Below are 15,533 nucleotides of genomic sequence, written 5' to 3' on the forward strand. Positions count from 1 at the left end.
ATGCAAAGCTAAGTTCAGTACTCATCCAGAATAAGTTCAAAAGGAGCTCTGCCGATTCTTCCTTGTTTATTAAAAGAAGTAATCTTGGTACAACTATAGTTCTAGTGTATGTTGATGACCTTGTGATTACAGGAGACAATCAACAAGAAATTAGAAATCTTAAACCAATGCTTCATTCCAGATTTGACATCAAGGATTTAGGAATACTGAAGTATTTCCTGGGATTAGAAGTTTCTTACTCAAAGAAGGGTATTTTTCTGAATCAAAGAAAATATGTGTTGGATCTGCTGAAGGCTACAGGAAAAATGGGAGTAAAGCCTTGTGATACTCCTACAGAAATTGGCAACAAACTTGATAATGATGGTGATGTGTTAAGTGATATTGGGTCATATCAAAGGTTAGTAGGAAAGTTAATTTATCTCACTGTTACCAGACCTGACATAGCACATGCAGTAAGCTTAGTCAGTCGTTATATGCATACACCTCGTGTTAAACATCTAAATGCAGTAACTAGGATTCTACAGTATTTAAAAGGATCACCAGGAAGAGGAGTTTTGATGACAAAGAATGAAGCCTATTCAATTTATAGCTACTGTATAACAGCATATTCAGATGCTGATTATGTTGGATGTCCAGTTGATCGTAAATCAACAACAGGGTACCGCATATTCTTTGGTGGTAATCTGGTTACATGGAGAAGCAAGAAACAAAATGTTGTTTCTCGATCAAGTGCTGAAGCAGAATACAGAGCCATGGCTTCAACAACTTGTGAGATTGTTTGGCTGCGAGCATTACTTAAAGATTTGGGTTTTCTGTCACCTCAGCCAGCTAAGATGTTTTGTGACAATCAAGCAGCGATACAAATCGCATCAAATCCCACCTTTCATGAGCGTACAAAGCACATAGAAGTGGATTGTCATTTTGTTAGAGAGAAGGTATTGGCCAAAGTAATATGCACTCCCTTCGTTCGTAGTCATCAACAACTGGCAGATGTTTTTACTAAGGGTTTACCTGTCAAGCAATTCAATGGAATTCTATCCAAGTTGGGATCCATTGATATCTTCGCACCAACTTGAGGGGGAGTGTTGGAACAAAGGAGAATATTTGGTTTATCTATTTATGATTGGCTTACACTGCAAGAAAATATTCTCTAGATATGTTGCTATCTATACGAATATGTGGCATGTATTGGATATATATATACACTTCTTGTAAAACCTCCATTGATAATAAGAAACCCTAACCATTCTTCTCCCGTGGACGTAGACTATAGCCGAACCACGTTAAATTGTGTTTCTTCTTTAATCTGTTTTAGTTGACTGCATAACATCTTATGCATACCAACCGAAACATTCTCCCAAGATTTGACTTTCCGTAATCCATGACTTTTACAAGTCTTTTATCCCCAACACGTTACCCAATGTACTATGTAGAATTGTTCATCTTCAACACCAAAAGATAACCCTTCTGGCCTCTCCATATATCTCTTCGCATAACGTCTTCTTTGCCGTCTAATAGTACGACGGTCTCACTGAATGCCACCTGAAATCTCATTCACATCCGTAACTTTTTTAGGGATACTAGATCAGACTCTTTAGCATTAGGTCGGTCACTAAGTGAGAGAGAGAGGTTATGCCACCACCCAACACTTGTATAATTGTCTTGCTGCATCCCTTCTTGGGAACTGCGTCAACCGTATGCCTTTACGCTTTATATGTAACCTACACAGGTATGGTGCAAACACCACCAATTAAAGAGAAGCAGATGATGTCAGATCAATCTAGTTGGATGGATATCTTCTGACAAACAAAACCTGCTTGTGTGCTCAAAGAACAAGGAATCCACCATATTGGTGCTGATACATATGTAAAGTATAAACAGGGAGGGAGGGAGAACATAAGCGCATGCAAAATACTAAAATCATTTTATTTCTTCAATTAAAATACCAGATGGTTCGCTAAAGGTAACAACAATAACAAAATTGAAGAGCTCTCGGTACAAGAAGGGCTTCATTTATGTTGAGGACAAGCACAATTTTCGTTCCCAATGTCAACCGCAATACATGAAGGCTGAACCTTTCCCACCTGGAACCAGGTCTTGCGTTTCTCAATCAGATCATTCAAGAAATCATCCAACTTCTCAACTGAGACACTGGGCATAACCACAACGTGTGCAATGCTGCCCTGGCAAGCAAGTTGCCACTGACGAATAAACTCCTCATCTTGAGGCCTTTCAAATACAACAGTACTACTGAGCTCGTTAAGCATGGCACCTATTCCTTCAGCACGTAAACGATCTTTCAAATAATGGGCATTCCTGAGGCACTTTTGGACTTCCTTTTGAAATCCTCGGTAACCTTTACGGTTCAGCGTGTACCACAGGAAGATTGGAGCATGACCATTGCGACTGCCCATGATTGTGGCATCTCGTGAAGCTAAGTACTCGACATTCCTTGAAAGAGCATTGATGTGTTCCAATCTTGTTATCTGAACACCACAAGGCATTGGACATCCTATGAACTTGTGACCCGAAACACTAACACTTCCGATTGGCTTCTTAAATGATACTTTAGGAGCCTGCTCAATGTCAAAAACAACGTAAGCAGTAAGTAGCAAGATAATAAAAGGCGAAAAACAGAAATGAAGAGAGGTGCTTTAGTTTCCAATATGGAAATAAACTTGCAAACAAACTAATAAACAATGAGAAAATTCGAAATAGGTTCTCATGATTTGGATTTCCAACAAACAACTTTTGTATCAACTCTGGTATCCTTCTTTAAATCAACTTCAAGATTCAAACATAGATAAAACTCCAAAGAAAAATGTGATATTTTGATTATTCAACAGCTTTTGGAGAATGTAGTTGTTAAACAAAAATGACTTCCATTTCATTTTTAGATACTTTCCCTTTTGTTAGTTCTAACTTCTATATGACAAATACGCTACCAAGATATATACAAAGTTATGTTTTGGGGATTCTTTGTACAGATTTCATTTTTCCTTTTGATCTGAAATTATTTCAACTGGAAGATCTCTCAAGAGGACAATCAGGTGTGTCCAACATAATTTGCAAGTCTTATCGTATGTGGCACAGGAAGGTGTAAGCATGCCTGCTTTTGAACTTGTACCTCCTCAAATAGCAGCATCTGAGTGCAGGAAGAAATAAACACGAGAAAGACAGAAAAACTTACACGTTTCACGAAAGGCATCATAAGCCCAAATAGAGCCCCATCACAGTGAATGTAAAACCTATCTTCGGAGAAACCAGCTCCTTTAAGGGTTTCTATAACCAGGTCGAGATCATCAACAGCTCCTTTAACAGTCGTTCCTGAAAAAGTATACAATGTTAACTGAGGCTACTAATTCTATACAGTTAGCTTCTTAGTAACCTTAAGAGTAGCAAATGGCACACCTATATTGACGTTAATGATGGCTGGTTTGTCTTTGTTACGGAGCAGTTTGGCTTTAAAATCTGCGCAGTCAATTTCCCCGGAGATCAGAGTGCTAACTTTTTCACAGTCCATTCTGTACATTCGTGCAGCTTTAAAGACAGAATAATGGGAGTCTCGTGATGCATACAAAACTCCATCTGGGAAAACTTCCCTCCTACACAAGCACAAAATTTTCATTACTATTACTTCAAGAAAACCTATAAAAGTCATTATTAGTCGTTTTGAAATAATTAAACAAGAAATACTCACCCTACAAGGATACCATGAAGATTGCCTTCTGTACCACAATTTGTAATGTAACCCCAATATTCATGATTTTCTATTTCCCAAAGTCGAGCGAACCAATCTAGCACACCCACTTCAAACTGTCTGGAATGGACACCGTAATTGCTCTCAATAAAGGGATCACCAAGATTGTTGATGGAGAAATGTTGCAGCTGAGCAAGAGCACCATAATCGAAGTCCAGATTATACGGGTAACCTAAATAGATTTAAGATTTTAGCAGATGAAAGAAACAATGTGCATCACGTAAACTCAAACAAAATAGCATATGAAAGAAATAATGTGCATCACTTCAAGGTAAACATTTTATTAACTCCAGAGCGTTACAATTTGTTAGCGAGGATAGTAAAGTTGGCTATGGATGTAGATGCAAGTTCAGCATAGGAAAGATAAGATAATCAATCTACACAGTAATATCTTATGATTAGTGTAGAGAACAAAAAAATGTAAAGAACAGAGATGTTTTTTCATCTCGGTGTTCATGTCTTTCCTCGATTATATCAACTACTAGTTTTTTGTAATGGTTTCAGAACGTTTCCTCACATTGCCATTTAGGTTCTTAAAATTCAGCTAGACACATGATAATGAAACATGCATAATCTAATAGACTAGGCCAATATTGTCTCACCCTTCAAATCGTATGCATCCCGTCAATTGTAAGTCCAGAAATACTACAAGGACAACTCAACCAAATTTACTAGGCAACTGAGGCTTATGTTGTGCTAGAATCACCTCACTAAAAACCCTGCAGAAAGTCTATGCAGCCAAGGACAAAACCACCTTAAAAGGCTTACCAGTCTTCAATAATGGCTTTCAACTGCACAATTCTTCAAACCAATGCTATAAGTATGCAGTTTTTTCATGTTGCCAATAAAAAAACAAACACAACCTAACAAATTCAATTTCCTTTTACTATTCTAATCAAGCACTTGTTTCAATAACACAAAGCTGCTCTGGTGTAAACGAAATCAATAAAAACAACCAACCACATACACAAAATGTTTCATAATCTTTTAAACAGTAATCACATAAAAAATCATCAAAAAATATTCCTACTGGAATCCTTTGAAGGTATTTTACCAATCCCGCCAACAAACTCCATGCGTTAAAAATTCAAAAAAGTAGTCATTTTTTTGACTATTTTTATTAAGATTCTCCAGGTTTACCATAGACTTCAGAATAACTTAACTTAACTTACGGAACAAAATTATAAAAAAGAATCAGCATGCTTAAACTCAAGGTTTTAAAAAGCGAAAGCGTGGGGCGAAGCGCACTCATACCAAAGCGTAAAGCGCTGCAAAAGCGTAAAGTGGAAGCGAGTTTTTTGAAATATATAATAATATATATAAATAAGAAGTTATCAACCTAATAAAAGAAAGCTACGAAGTTCAGACATAATGAAAGGAACAATTCGACTAACTAAGCATATGGCATACTGATATTGCATATTTTACCCAAGAGCTATTTAAATATACTAGCCACGAATGTCTGCATCATTCATATCATCATGTAGATAGTCATCATGATCATCATGCCCTATAAATTAGGTTTATTAGTATTTAGTTAGAAAACGTGAAATAGGCCATACTGGGCTTCAAACGCCGACTTTTCACTTCCTAATATAAACAGATTCGTAAAGCGGCGCTCTAGAAGCGCCTAGGACCTGAAGCGCAAAAAAGCGACCAAAAGCGCGCCCCAAAAGCGCCTTTTTAAACCATGCTTAAACTTTAGCTATTCCATATGTAAAAAAAAAAAGAATCTCTATTTCTCCCTTTCCTGCTTCTATTCTACTATCCTATATTGCAACGTTCCCCTAAAGTTGGCAAACTAGGTCTTTCTCTGGTAAAGCATATCGGTCTCAATTTTTACATGATTTTCTGATACATAAACATTTGTCAAAATCAGGATACTATTTTTCAAGGTGGTTCCAAATCTATGCTGTGTAGCAAAAATAAACTCAATCCAACAAACCATTTCTCTTCAAATTCTACCATATCACTACAAACAAATACACCTAAATCAATAAATTTCCATTTCGAACAAAATAAGAAGTTAAAGAGAACTAATGTTTGAAATATACCTAAGTGATTCTTAGTCCTTTCAATTAAAGACCTTCTGTATTTAGCTAATACACTAGCCATCCAAGCTTCTCTTTCACCAGTAATCTCATCATCAGCTTCGGGTTCTGTAACAGCATGAGACATTGTATGAACATTTCTTCCAAGTACTATTTCTCTTATAACTTTCTGATCTTCGTTTGCTCCATTTTCAGCTAAAACAATCGGAATAACCGGAACAATCTCTTCTGGTAATGGTTCAACCTTGCCATTCGTTTCAACTTTTCCGTTCATTTCAACGATTGATGGCGATACTTCCAATTCAGCTCCAACACTTCCAACCATTATTGTTCAAATCCCTAGATCTGTTATCACTTCACCGCCTTTATCAAGCTCTCTCAAATTCCTCAAGAAAAATAATTATCAATCAGACCTTCAAAAAGAGAGATTTTTTAATTATGATCTGCAAAACAAAACCCGGAAAGGAAATGTTTAGAAATCAAAAAATTTGATTAAAAATACACAAAAATGTAAATATAGAATGGAGGTAAAGCGGAGAAAAAGAAGGAGATTTAATGATTAAAACAGAGTCAAAGAAATTTGGGATCTGAGAAAGAGAACAGGGAAGATCATAGAGAGGGTTTAGGGAAATGAGAATAAACCTAGACGGCTTGTAATTGCTGTGTGGAATGGTGCGGAGACGGAACAAGTTCGGTCACTAGTTCGTATTTATAATCCCGTCGGCAAGCTGTAAGCCTGTAACTATTTGTTTACAGGAGTGTGAATCGTGTGATATTTTGTGTCTCTGAGACCATGTGAATATATGTGATGCTCTGAGACCATGTGAATATGTGATGCGAACGACGTTTGACTACAAGTTAAATTTTGCAGCAGGGTTATGAATTTCATGATTTTCTAATGCGTCATGTTAAATAATTGAAGACCATAGGTCAGTGCTGAGCTTTGGAATGCAACGTCCATCTAAAACCACTGTGAGAGTTATTTGGCCCTTGTCAGAATAGTGTGGAGTAACAATTGTTTGGGCTAAGTCATATGGGCTAGATTTGACAGCTAGATTAGCCAAAAAATATTGTAATTCAAAAAAAAATGTGTTGTTTATTTATTAACACTAGTTTTCTTCTGATATTTGTTCGCATGTGAATTAGCAGCAAGATAGTTGCATTGAATGGTTCAGCGCTACTAAAATCACCTTTCTGCTGAATCGTTCAGTGCATCTAGATTTATTTTTGATCTGACGGCTGAGATTGGCTATGCTGAACCAACAGCACTGGTCGCTGACGTGGACTGCTAATCTAGCTGCTAGATTAGCATACCATAGGACTTAGGAGGTTGTCCTAGCTGACGTGTACTGCTAATCTAGCTGCTAGTTTAGCACACCAAAGGACTTAGCCTTAGGATTTGGCATATCAAACATCAAGCGTCCATTTAAGGTCGATTTTAGCATATCTACTAGTGTTACCAATTTATTGGGAGAGTACCAAATTTCATATAAACTGGCACACTGATTACCAATGTTAGAATTTTACTGTGTATAACTGAGATAGGATATAATAATTCATTTTAATCTTACTGTGGGATATAGAATAAAAGTCTGTAAATTCATATAACTGAGGATGATTTAAGTGGTAAGAAAAAAATATTTATTTATTTACTTATATAAGAAAAACATTTCTTGCATTAAAAAAGCTGAGACGCTATTTCAAAGCATCTGGAATTTGTGGCAGCGTTGCTATTCTTTGGTGTATTTCGCTTGAAGTATAGCCCGTTTGGATTTGCCTTTTTTCTTTCACAAAATAAAACTTTGTAATAAACTTGTAACAAATTTTAGCGCATAATTGTGTGGTACATTTCTTCCAAAGTATTTATCTCCAAAAATAGTATTTTAATTAATTGAATCTCTATTTAAATTTTGTTATTATATTAAAAAGAAAAATTAACCATCATCTCAACGTGAAAATTTACGAAACAGAAGCTAAAGTCTATTAGTTCCACTGCATTTTATATATAATATAGTTTACCAAATGTCGAATTATTTAACTTACAGCACAAAAGAAAATTGATTTTCAAAAACTATTTTAACTTACAGCACAACAGAAAAGCGATTTCAAAAACTCACAGCAATACCAAACTCGGCTTAGGTTCATTTAGCTTTAAGAAGTAACTCTTTAAGTTAAAAAAAAAATCGGAAATTCAAAAGTTAGATAGGGAACAATTTTTAAGAAAACTTCTGAAAACAAAGAAAAATATATATATTTTTGTGCAACAATAGGTCGTGAACTTTTTTCAAGATAATGTTTTTCTTGATGAAAAAACCTTTGTTTTCAGCCTTGCCTTACTGGCTAATACTGACTTGTGTCATGGACATTCAAATTCAATGATTTTGTCTTATTTATCTTTAAAGTTCATTTGACAAGTTTTTCATTAGACGAGTGAAACGTTGACAAAGTTATTTATCCTTGCCCTCTCAAAACCCCTAGAAAAAATCGTTCACCTTTTTCCTCCTTTACTGAGCATATATTACTTACCTTTAATTAGTGCTTGTATATTTAATTTTGATTTAGAAGTTATTTCGTTAATTTTTAGTAATTTTCTTCGCTCTTAGGCCTATTATTTTCTTCGCTATTAGGCGATTGAAAATGAGAGGGTACCAAGTACATCACCAAATTTTTTGTTCAGAAACTTGTATGGACAAATCCTAATACAATTACAAGTATATCTAGATTAAAGATCCTCTAACAATATGACTATAGAGTTTTTCTTCTTGCCTTCCACAATAAATATGTTTAGACTAAGAAGTTTGTGAACCTGATTGTGTATAAAAGTTCTTGGAAGATCTCACAAATCAATATCCAAGATCCATCTAGTCATATACAAATATCTAAAGAATCTGAATTCAAACAAGTATAAAACTTGCAGTCTATCTTACAAGGTACAAATTCAACAAAAGCGAGTCTTGTTTTTTTATCTAAATAAATCTTTACTTAAACTATATAAATTGATTACGTACTACTTTTGATATTCCTATTACAAAGATAAAACAGTATAATGCGAAAAAGGAAAAATACAATACACCAGAAGTTTTGTTAACGAGGAAAATTGCACCTGCAGAAAAACTCTGGGACCTTGTCCAGCTTTGAATACCAAACTGTATTAAGATGCTACAAATATTATCCTACTATAAGACTTCGAACTAGAATGTATTTGGGACCGAATTAACTCTCCAAGCAGTTTAGCTGCAATCGTGCTCCTTACGTCTCTTGAACCTCGCAAGGCTCTACGCAATTGATTCCCTTAGTTGACGTCCTTTACAGCCTAAGAGTTGCTTTAACCTAAGTGAATGCTTTTGATACTAATTTTTCTTTAACATGTAAGACTATTTGATTTTCCTTTTGACATGCCGATTTAGGTTTAGAATTTGTTCTCAATGGACAAAATCCAACAAACTTCACGAATCCGGAACACTTACACCCGGTTAGCTGAGAATCTTGTATTATTAATCATCTCTCGAGAACAATCCAAACAAATCAAAGAAGAGTTTAAATATTTATCTTGAGGAATTATAATGTCTGAGACGAAGAGAACTTTGTGATTTCTATCTATCTCGTTCATGTTATGAGATTACAAACACCTCAAAGAATAATAAAAACAATATCAGAATACAAGAAATATCATGTAAAAGATAGTCTGACCTGGCTTCACGAATCCCTGAGTGAAGTTTTAAGTCGTAACCTAATTATGTTTCACATAGGAAACCTAGGTTTTAGAGGATGACTTTAGCTCATGAACTAGGACGCAAAAGTGCTAGGGATTGAAAAATCATGTTGCATGAGTCTCTCTATTTATAGATTTTCAAGACTCTAGGTAGCTTTGAATTCAAGCTAAGATAATTTGAGAAGCAAACACTTTCTCAATTTAGATTAAATTTTTATTAGATACTCATGTAAGCATGTGAGAAGACCGCCTTGAAAGTACACAAAAGAATATGTACTATGGTTCAGGGTTCTGGAACCGTGTACAATGATAGTTCATATTGAAAATATTTTTTGAACTCTAGAGCAAAAGTCATGTTCATCAATGTTAAAGACTTAAACCATGATTCACAAAAACATAGTGATTCATTTATAAAAGTTGTCGTAGAAGCGTTTAATAGAGTTTTAACAAAGTTAAACATATTTGGAAAACAGTTCGCGAGTTTCTGCTTATTTTCAGACTGGCGAGGTATGTGTGACGGTATGCGCTATGCTCCTTCCGCGAACACAAGCTCCAAGGGTACGCGTTATATGCTTAACTTGGTCGTACACAAACTCGGGCCATTGAGGTACACGTACTTGGTATTTATACCTCTGCTCATGCCCGAACTCATTTTAATAGAGTACGCGTACTGGGTATGCGTACATACCCTGTAACCAAAATTCAGATAGTTCTGAAAACTCTACTTAAGCAATTTGAAACATTCCAAATGGCTATTGATAATAAATATAATTGCTTGGCCAATTTTCAAATGATCAACTTGAAACCAAAATAATTCATGAACAATAAATTGTTCTTAACCAAGATTGTTAAGGATCTATGAACATCGATTCATTGCTTAAATCATATTTTAAGAGATTTATTAAGACAAGCTTGACTCAAAATTTCTTTTTTGCAATATTAAATCATATGACATAGTCTCACAAGATAAAATTCTAAATGTTGTGAGTAAATAGGATGGTTCAGTCTTCACATACCTCTTTGTCGATGAAGTCCTCCAAACGTCTTCGTTTGTTCAGTGATGTTTGATACTCAATTATTTTACCGTAATTGAAAAATTAAGCGGGGGTATAACAACCACACCCAATAATTCATTCGCAAATCTGTATGGAATAACTCCAATATAATTACGAGAGAATCAACTAGATAGTCAGACTCAATCTAAGAAATATATCAAAGAGTTGAATCTCTTTCTCAAATCAATCAGCAATTCAACAAGATAGAATCCGTGAATTGATTGGTATGAGAATCACCTGGACAGTACCAAAGACCGATGTCCAAGTGCCAATCAATTTCTATCCAACAAACAAGGTAAGATTTCTCAATTGATTGAACTACGCACAACCTGTGATATTTCAATTATATAAAAATATAATGCGGAAAATAAATAACACAAACACCAGAAATTTTGTTAACGAGGAAACCGGAAATGTAAAAAAAAAAACCGGGACCTAGTCCATATTTGAACACCACACTATATTAAGCCGTTATGGACACTAGCCTACTACAAGTTAACTTCGAACTGGAATATAATTTAGCCCTAACCAAGTCTCACACCGATTAAGGTACGATCGTGTTCCTTACGCCTCTTGAACCACGCCGGATTCTATGCACTTGATTCCTTTAGCTGATTTCACCCACAATTAAGAGTTGCTATGACCCAAAGTCGAAGACTTATAAACAAATATTTCTCTCACAGGTAAGTCTATTCTGATAGATAAATTTGTCTCCCACATAAGTACCTATGAAGTTTTTGTTCCATCTTTTGATAAATCAAGGTGAACATGAACCAATTGATAATCCGGTCTTATACTCCGGAAGAGCAGTCTAGAAATATCAATCACCTCACAATAACTTAACTATATGGTAATAGAAGAAGTTATTGTGGAATCATAAAGAATGAGACGAAGAGCTTTGTTATTACTTTTTATTTCTTACCTATCAGAGATAAATCTCGAGCAAATCTTAGAGAAGATAGAACTCAATATGATAGAGCAAGTAAGATCAGAACATGAAAATACAGAGAAAATAGTTGGGTCTGCCTTCATGAATCCCAAATAAAGTCTTCAAGTCGTTAACCTATAATGGTTATGCAAAAACCTAGGTTAAAGGAGAATCGACTCTAGTCGCAACTAGGACACATGAAAGTGTGTGGGATTAGGTTTTCCAGTTGTTAGAGTTCTCGCTTATATAGTCTTTCAAATCAGGGTTTGCTCTCACCATTAGATGAAAACCTGATTTAAGATTTAAGCTAAGTCTGCTTAAAATCAAAGTAATATCTCTCCACCGTTAGATGGTCTTAGCTTATTACACAAATGAAATATACCTTCATTTAGATATGGGTAACCGTAACTAAACGTGTATATTGAGTTGGCTCAATAACAGTTAACTGAAGTTAGCCATATAAACACTTTTGTTTTAACCACATTCATCTAATACTTCTAGATCAACTATGATGATCAATCAATCATGAAAGATAATCAAATGAGTCTAACTGTGTTCCACATAGAGTTGTTCAATTATTCACTATCTCATAGAAATATACATGAACCAATTGAATCAAAATCGGATTGATTCGTAAGAATCAATTCATGAACATTAAACCACGGTTTGCAAAGATTGCATTCCTTAATTCATAAATGTATTTGTTAATGAGTATGAAAACATACTTAACCGATTTTAGAACTTAAACCACTAAGTTTGCAAACAGGTACGCAAACTATAACTTCCAAACTTTGGTCTTGTCCAGCAGTTTGCAAACAATTATGCATACTGTTGTCCCGGACCTTAACTCGGGCAGAACCATTCGCATACTGGCATGCAAACTTGGTTCCCAGATATTAACAGTTAAAATCGTTCGCATACTAGGTATGAAAACAAGGTTCCCGGACCTGAATCATACCAAAACAGTTTGCATACTAGGTACGCATACTGTGCTGTATCCAGATAAAGGTTTTTGTTCTAAACTTCCATATCATTGAAACATCATTAGAAGACGACAATAGCTGCCTCACACAAACTATTATCTTATAAGTAATTTTCAAGTGATCGAATTTTCAATACGAAACTTTCCGAGTCGACATCGAATGATTGTCTCACACAAATCATGTAAGATATTTCAAGGCAATTTTCACATGATCATCTTTTGACTTATTATTTGGTTTCCAACAAATAAATTGTTTCCAACTAAACTTGTCAAGAATATGATGAACGTAGCTAAAGCAAAAAGCTTCTAACACATATTTCGAGAAATATATAACCTAGTTAAACTCAACTCGAAATATCAAATGTGTAAAATATAAAAGTTTATATAGCTATACGACTTAGTCTCATTAGGAGATAAAATAAAATAGACTTCTGAGTGATAAATAAGTTTTAGTCTCCACATACCTTTTATTGATGAAGTTACTCCAGGCTATCCTCAGTAGATCTTCGTCTTCAATCGATGAACGCGGTGAAATCTAAAGCTCAACCACACATTCTATCCTAATCCGATACATGGATATAGGTAGACTAGAAATCAAGACTTATAATTTTGATCACATAAACTTGACAAACAAGCTTGAGATAGCAATGCTTGCAAGTTCGACCGAACAATGCTCTAACAGTAGTCCTAAACTTCACTATTTATCAATTTTATAATGATTGAAAATCCATTAATTTTCAACGGCTAATTTTCAACGTAGTAAATAATAATGTTGTACATCTCGGAATGTGCTTATTTTTAGAAAGAACATAGATTTTTAAAGGAGGAACATATCTCCATTTAACTCAAAAGTACATAATAACTATAGTCTAGTCTAGTTTCGTCAAAGTGCACTATGTCGGCCGTTGCAGTAGGCTATCCTTTAATTTTATCGATATCTATTTTATTTCGACCCCTAGTGGCAGATATGATGAATTTGAAAAAGATTATCAACAGTGGGCTCCTTGTAGATTCTTTCCTAATGGGTCCAATGAAGATTCAAAATCAAGTCGTATCTTTAGGGTGTCCCTATACAGTAGATTCATGTGAGTTTCTGGGTGAAAAAGATCCCACGTGTAACTCGGTCATGAGAATCGCGATGCTTTTGTCCAAATCCTCTTTGTTTCGTTTGAGAATTAAAATATATATATATATTGTTATTATGCCACCCGACCACACTTAAATGTTGTTTTTATAATTGGAGTTGTTCAACTTGTTTTTCTGATGGATATTAAGAAAGTATTCATGATTATTTTCCACTTGTTGATTATTCAATGGTTATCTATTATAATATTTATTTTTTCTTAACAAAAACTCGATTGCGACTTTGCTGTCGGGATGCGTGGCCTGGCCCTAGTCGGTTCTTCTGACGCTAAAACTGCTGTGTAAGATCATTTACAATCTGAAGGGCCAAGAGGCGGACCAATAAAAGTGGACCAATACTTTCCGCCATAGGAATTAGTAGGGGTGAGATTTTTAAAACCTGAATGGAACCCCGTAACAGCATCTAATGACTGGATTTCGATGGTCCACCAATTTCGGTTCACCCTCAGCTTTTCTGATTTATATTGATAATTGAGAGAGCTGTTATAAAAATTTATGTCAACCTAGCAAAGAAGTACGGGCGATGTAAGTGTCATACGTATCAAAACCTAATCTATTTGTGAGTGTCATACATATCAAAACCTAATCTATTTCGAACTTTTTTATTTTTTTCTTTGTTATACACAAATAAGATGTTCTCTTGTATCTTAGATAGAGAAAATGCACACACTATGCCTACACAAAACACTGACATCATGTTGAACATGCTACTGCCTCAAAGATTCAGTTTAAGCTTAAAATTCAAAGCCAAACTTAGCATATCTCTTTCAACTTGATGCGGATTTGATGGAGTCGAAAAATTCGACATAGTTTTGTTCAAGCAGACATTAAAATGCAAGTAATGGTTGCTTTCGTAACGGAAAAACATAGAGAGGCCCGTAGAACAAAATTTTCTAAAACTTAAAAGTACATCACACCAATACAACATATTGGTTCCCAATCTACTCTCACCCTGCCTCACATGCACCTAGTAAGCAAACTCCGAGACATGAAAAGGTTAAATAAATTTTCGATCTTCAACTATCAACTCTCGCATCATCAATGATTTGGAATTCATACTTCATGCTTCTTTTTCCAGCTACAACAATCTGAACAACCACACCATCAAGGCTAAAAACTTAGAGAAAATCAGAAGCTCTTACCCTGCTGCAATGCAATGAATAACTAAAATTAGCATGAGTAAAATTTATCTTTGAAAGTGACAACAAGCTCAGTGCAGTTCCTAACACCCACATCAAAAGCGAATATTCCTATAATCTAATATTTTTGTAGATAATTAAACAAGAAAAGAAAAGAAAAGAAAAATTAGAACTAACCCATTTCAATTACTCTTAACTCCTAGTGACCCTCACATGCTTTGAAATGGAAATTCTTTAAATTCTTTACTTCTGTTTATTTCTTTAGTCGTGAAATGGCTTTGGTGGTGCGGATTCAAAAACCCACTACCAATACTCCTGACAACTAACCCCTTTAATCTCACACACCTGCCGTGATAGACGCATTTATATGTCTATTTTGATCTCGATTTTCTATATTGTTCGTACCCATTTTTGTATTTATTTTGGTATTTTATGTTTTTGTAAGTGTTTTTGAAGAAATAAGCTTTTGGTGTGAAAAATTGGCTCGAAAAGTACCCCTTGAGAAAGTATTAAAGGCACCCAGAGAACTTGTTGAAGGCAACCTGAAAAGTACTACTTACGCCCCAGAGATTACTTTCTGCACCCCAGTTGCTAAAGGGAGACCAACCACGGATAAGGGGGAGGTCATCTTCCTCGTTTGAATTTCTGGTTTTGGCGGGAGAATTTGATTTTGACGGCTGAAATTAGGATTCGATTTTTGGGTGACTTATGGAAAGATTCAATCGACGTAATCAATTGCAATAGGCATGTTTTGGTTAAACAG

The 15,533-nt window shown here is 35.1% G+C and overlaps 1 protein-coding gene across 2 annotated transcripts; it reads right to left on the reverse strand.

Moving 5' to 3' along the window:
- Window positions 1-1,902: 1,902 nt before the first annotated feature.
- Window positions 1,903-6,675, reverse strand: LOC113289776 (serine decarboxylase 1-like). Of its 2 annotated transcripts, XM_026539149.1 has the most exons (6): window positions 6,454-6,675; window positions 5,815-6,254; window positions 3,701-3,932; window positions 3,412-3,605; window positions 3,191-3,327; window positions 2,010-2,576 (listed from the first exon to the last, which is right to left on the reverse strand). In XM_026539149.1, exons 2-6 carry the CDS (start codon window positions 6,134-6,136, stop codon window positions 2,010-2,012), a joined length of 1,452 nt encoding a protein of 483 aa, XP_026394934.1. In that variant the 5' UTR covers window positions 6,137-6,254; window positions 6,454-6,675. The 2 variants fall into 2 exon arrangements, with proteins under 2 accessions (XP_026394935.1, XP_026394934.1); XM_026539150.1 differs by lacking the exon at window positions 6,454-6,675 and having other exon boundaries at window positions 1,903-2,576; window positions 5,815-6,136.
- Window positions 6,676-15,533: the final 8,858 nt, after the last annotated feature.

Source organism: Papaver somniferum, chromosome 6, assembly GCF_003573695.1.
Source record: "Papaver somniferum cultivar HN1 chromosome 6, ASM357369v1, whole genome shotgun sequence".
In the NCBI taxonomy this organism is placed as follows: domain Eukaryota; kingdom Viridiplantae; phylum Streptophyta; class Magnoliopsida; order Ranunculales; family Papaveraceae; genus Papaver; species Papaver somniferum.

Bases quoted from the DNA above. Each gene is read 5' to 3' on its own strand.
- LOC113289776 (XM_026539150.1), bottom strand. From the start codon at position 6,136: ATGGTTGGAAGTGTTGGAGCTGAATTGGAAGTATCGCCATCAATCGTT. The intron at 3,933-5,814 runs GTATATTTCAAA...AAATCTATTTAG, and splicing joins AAGGACTAAGAATCACTTAG to GTTACCCGTATAATCTGGAC. The intron at 2,577-3,190 runs GTAAGTTTTTCT...GACATTGAGCAG, and splicing joins TGATGCCTTTCGTGAAACGT to GCTCCTAAAGTATCATTTAA.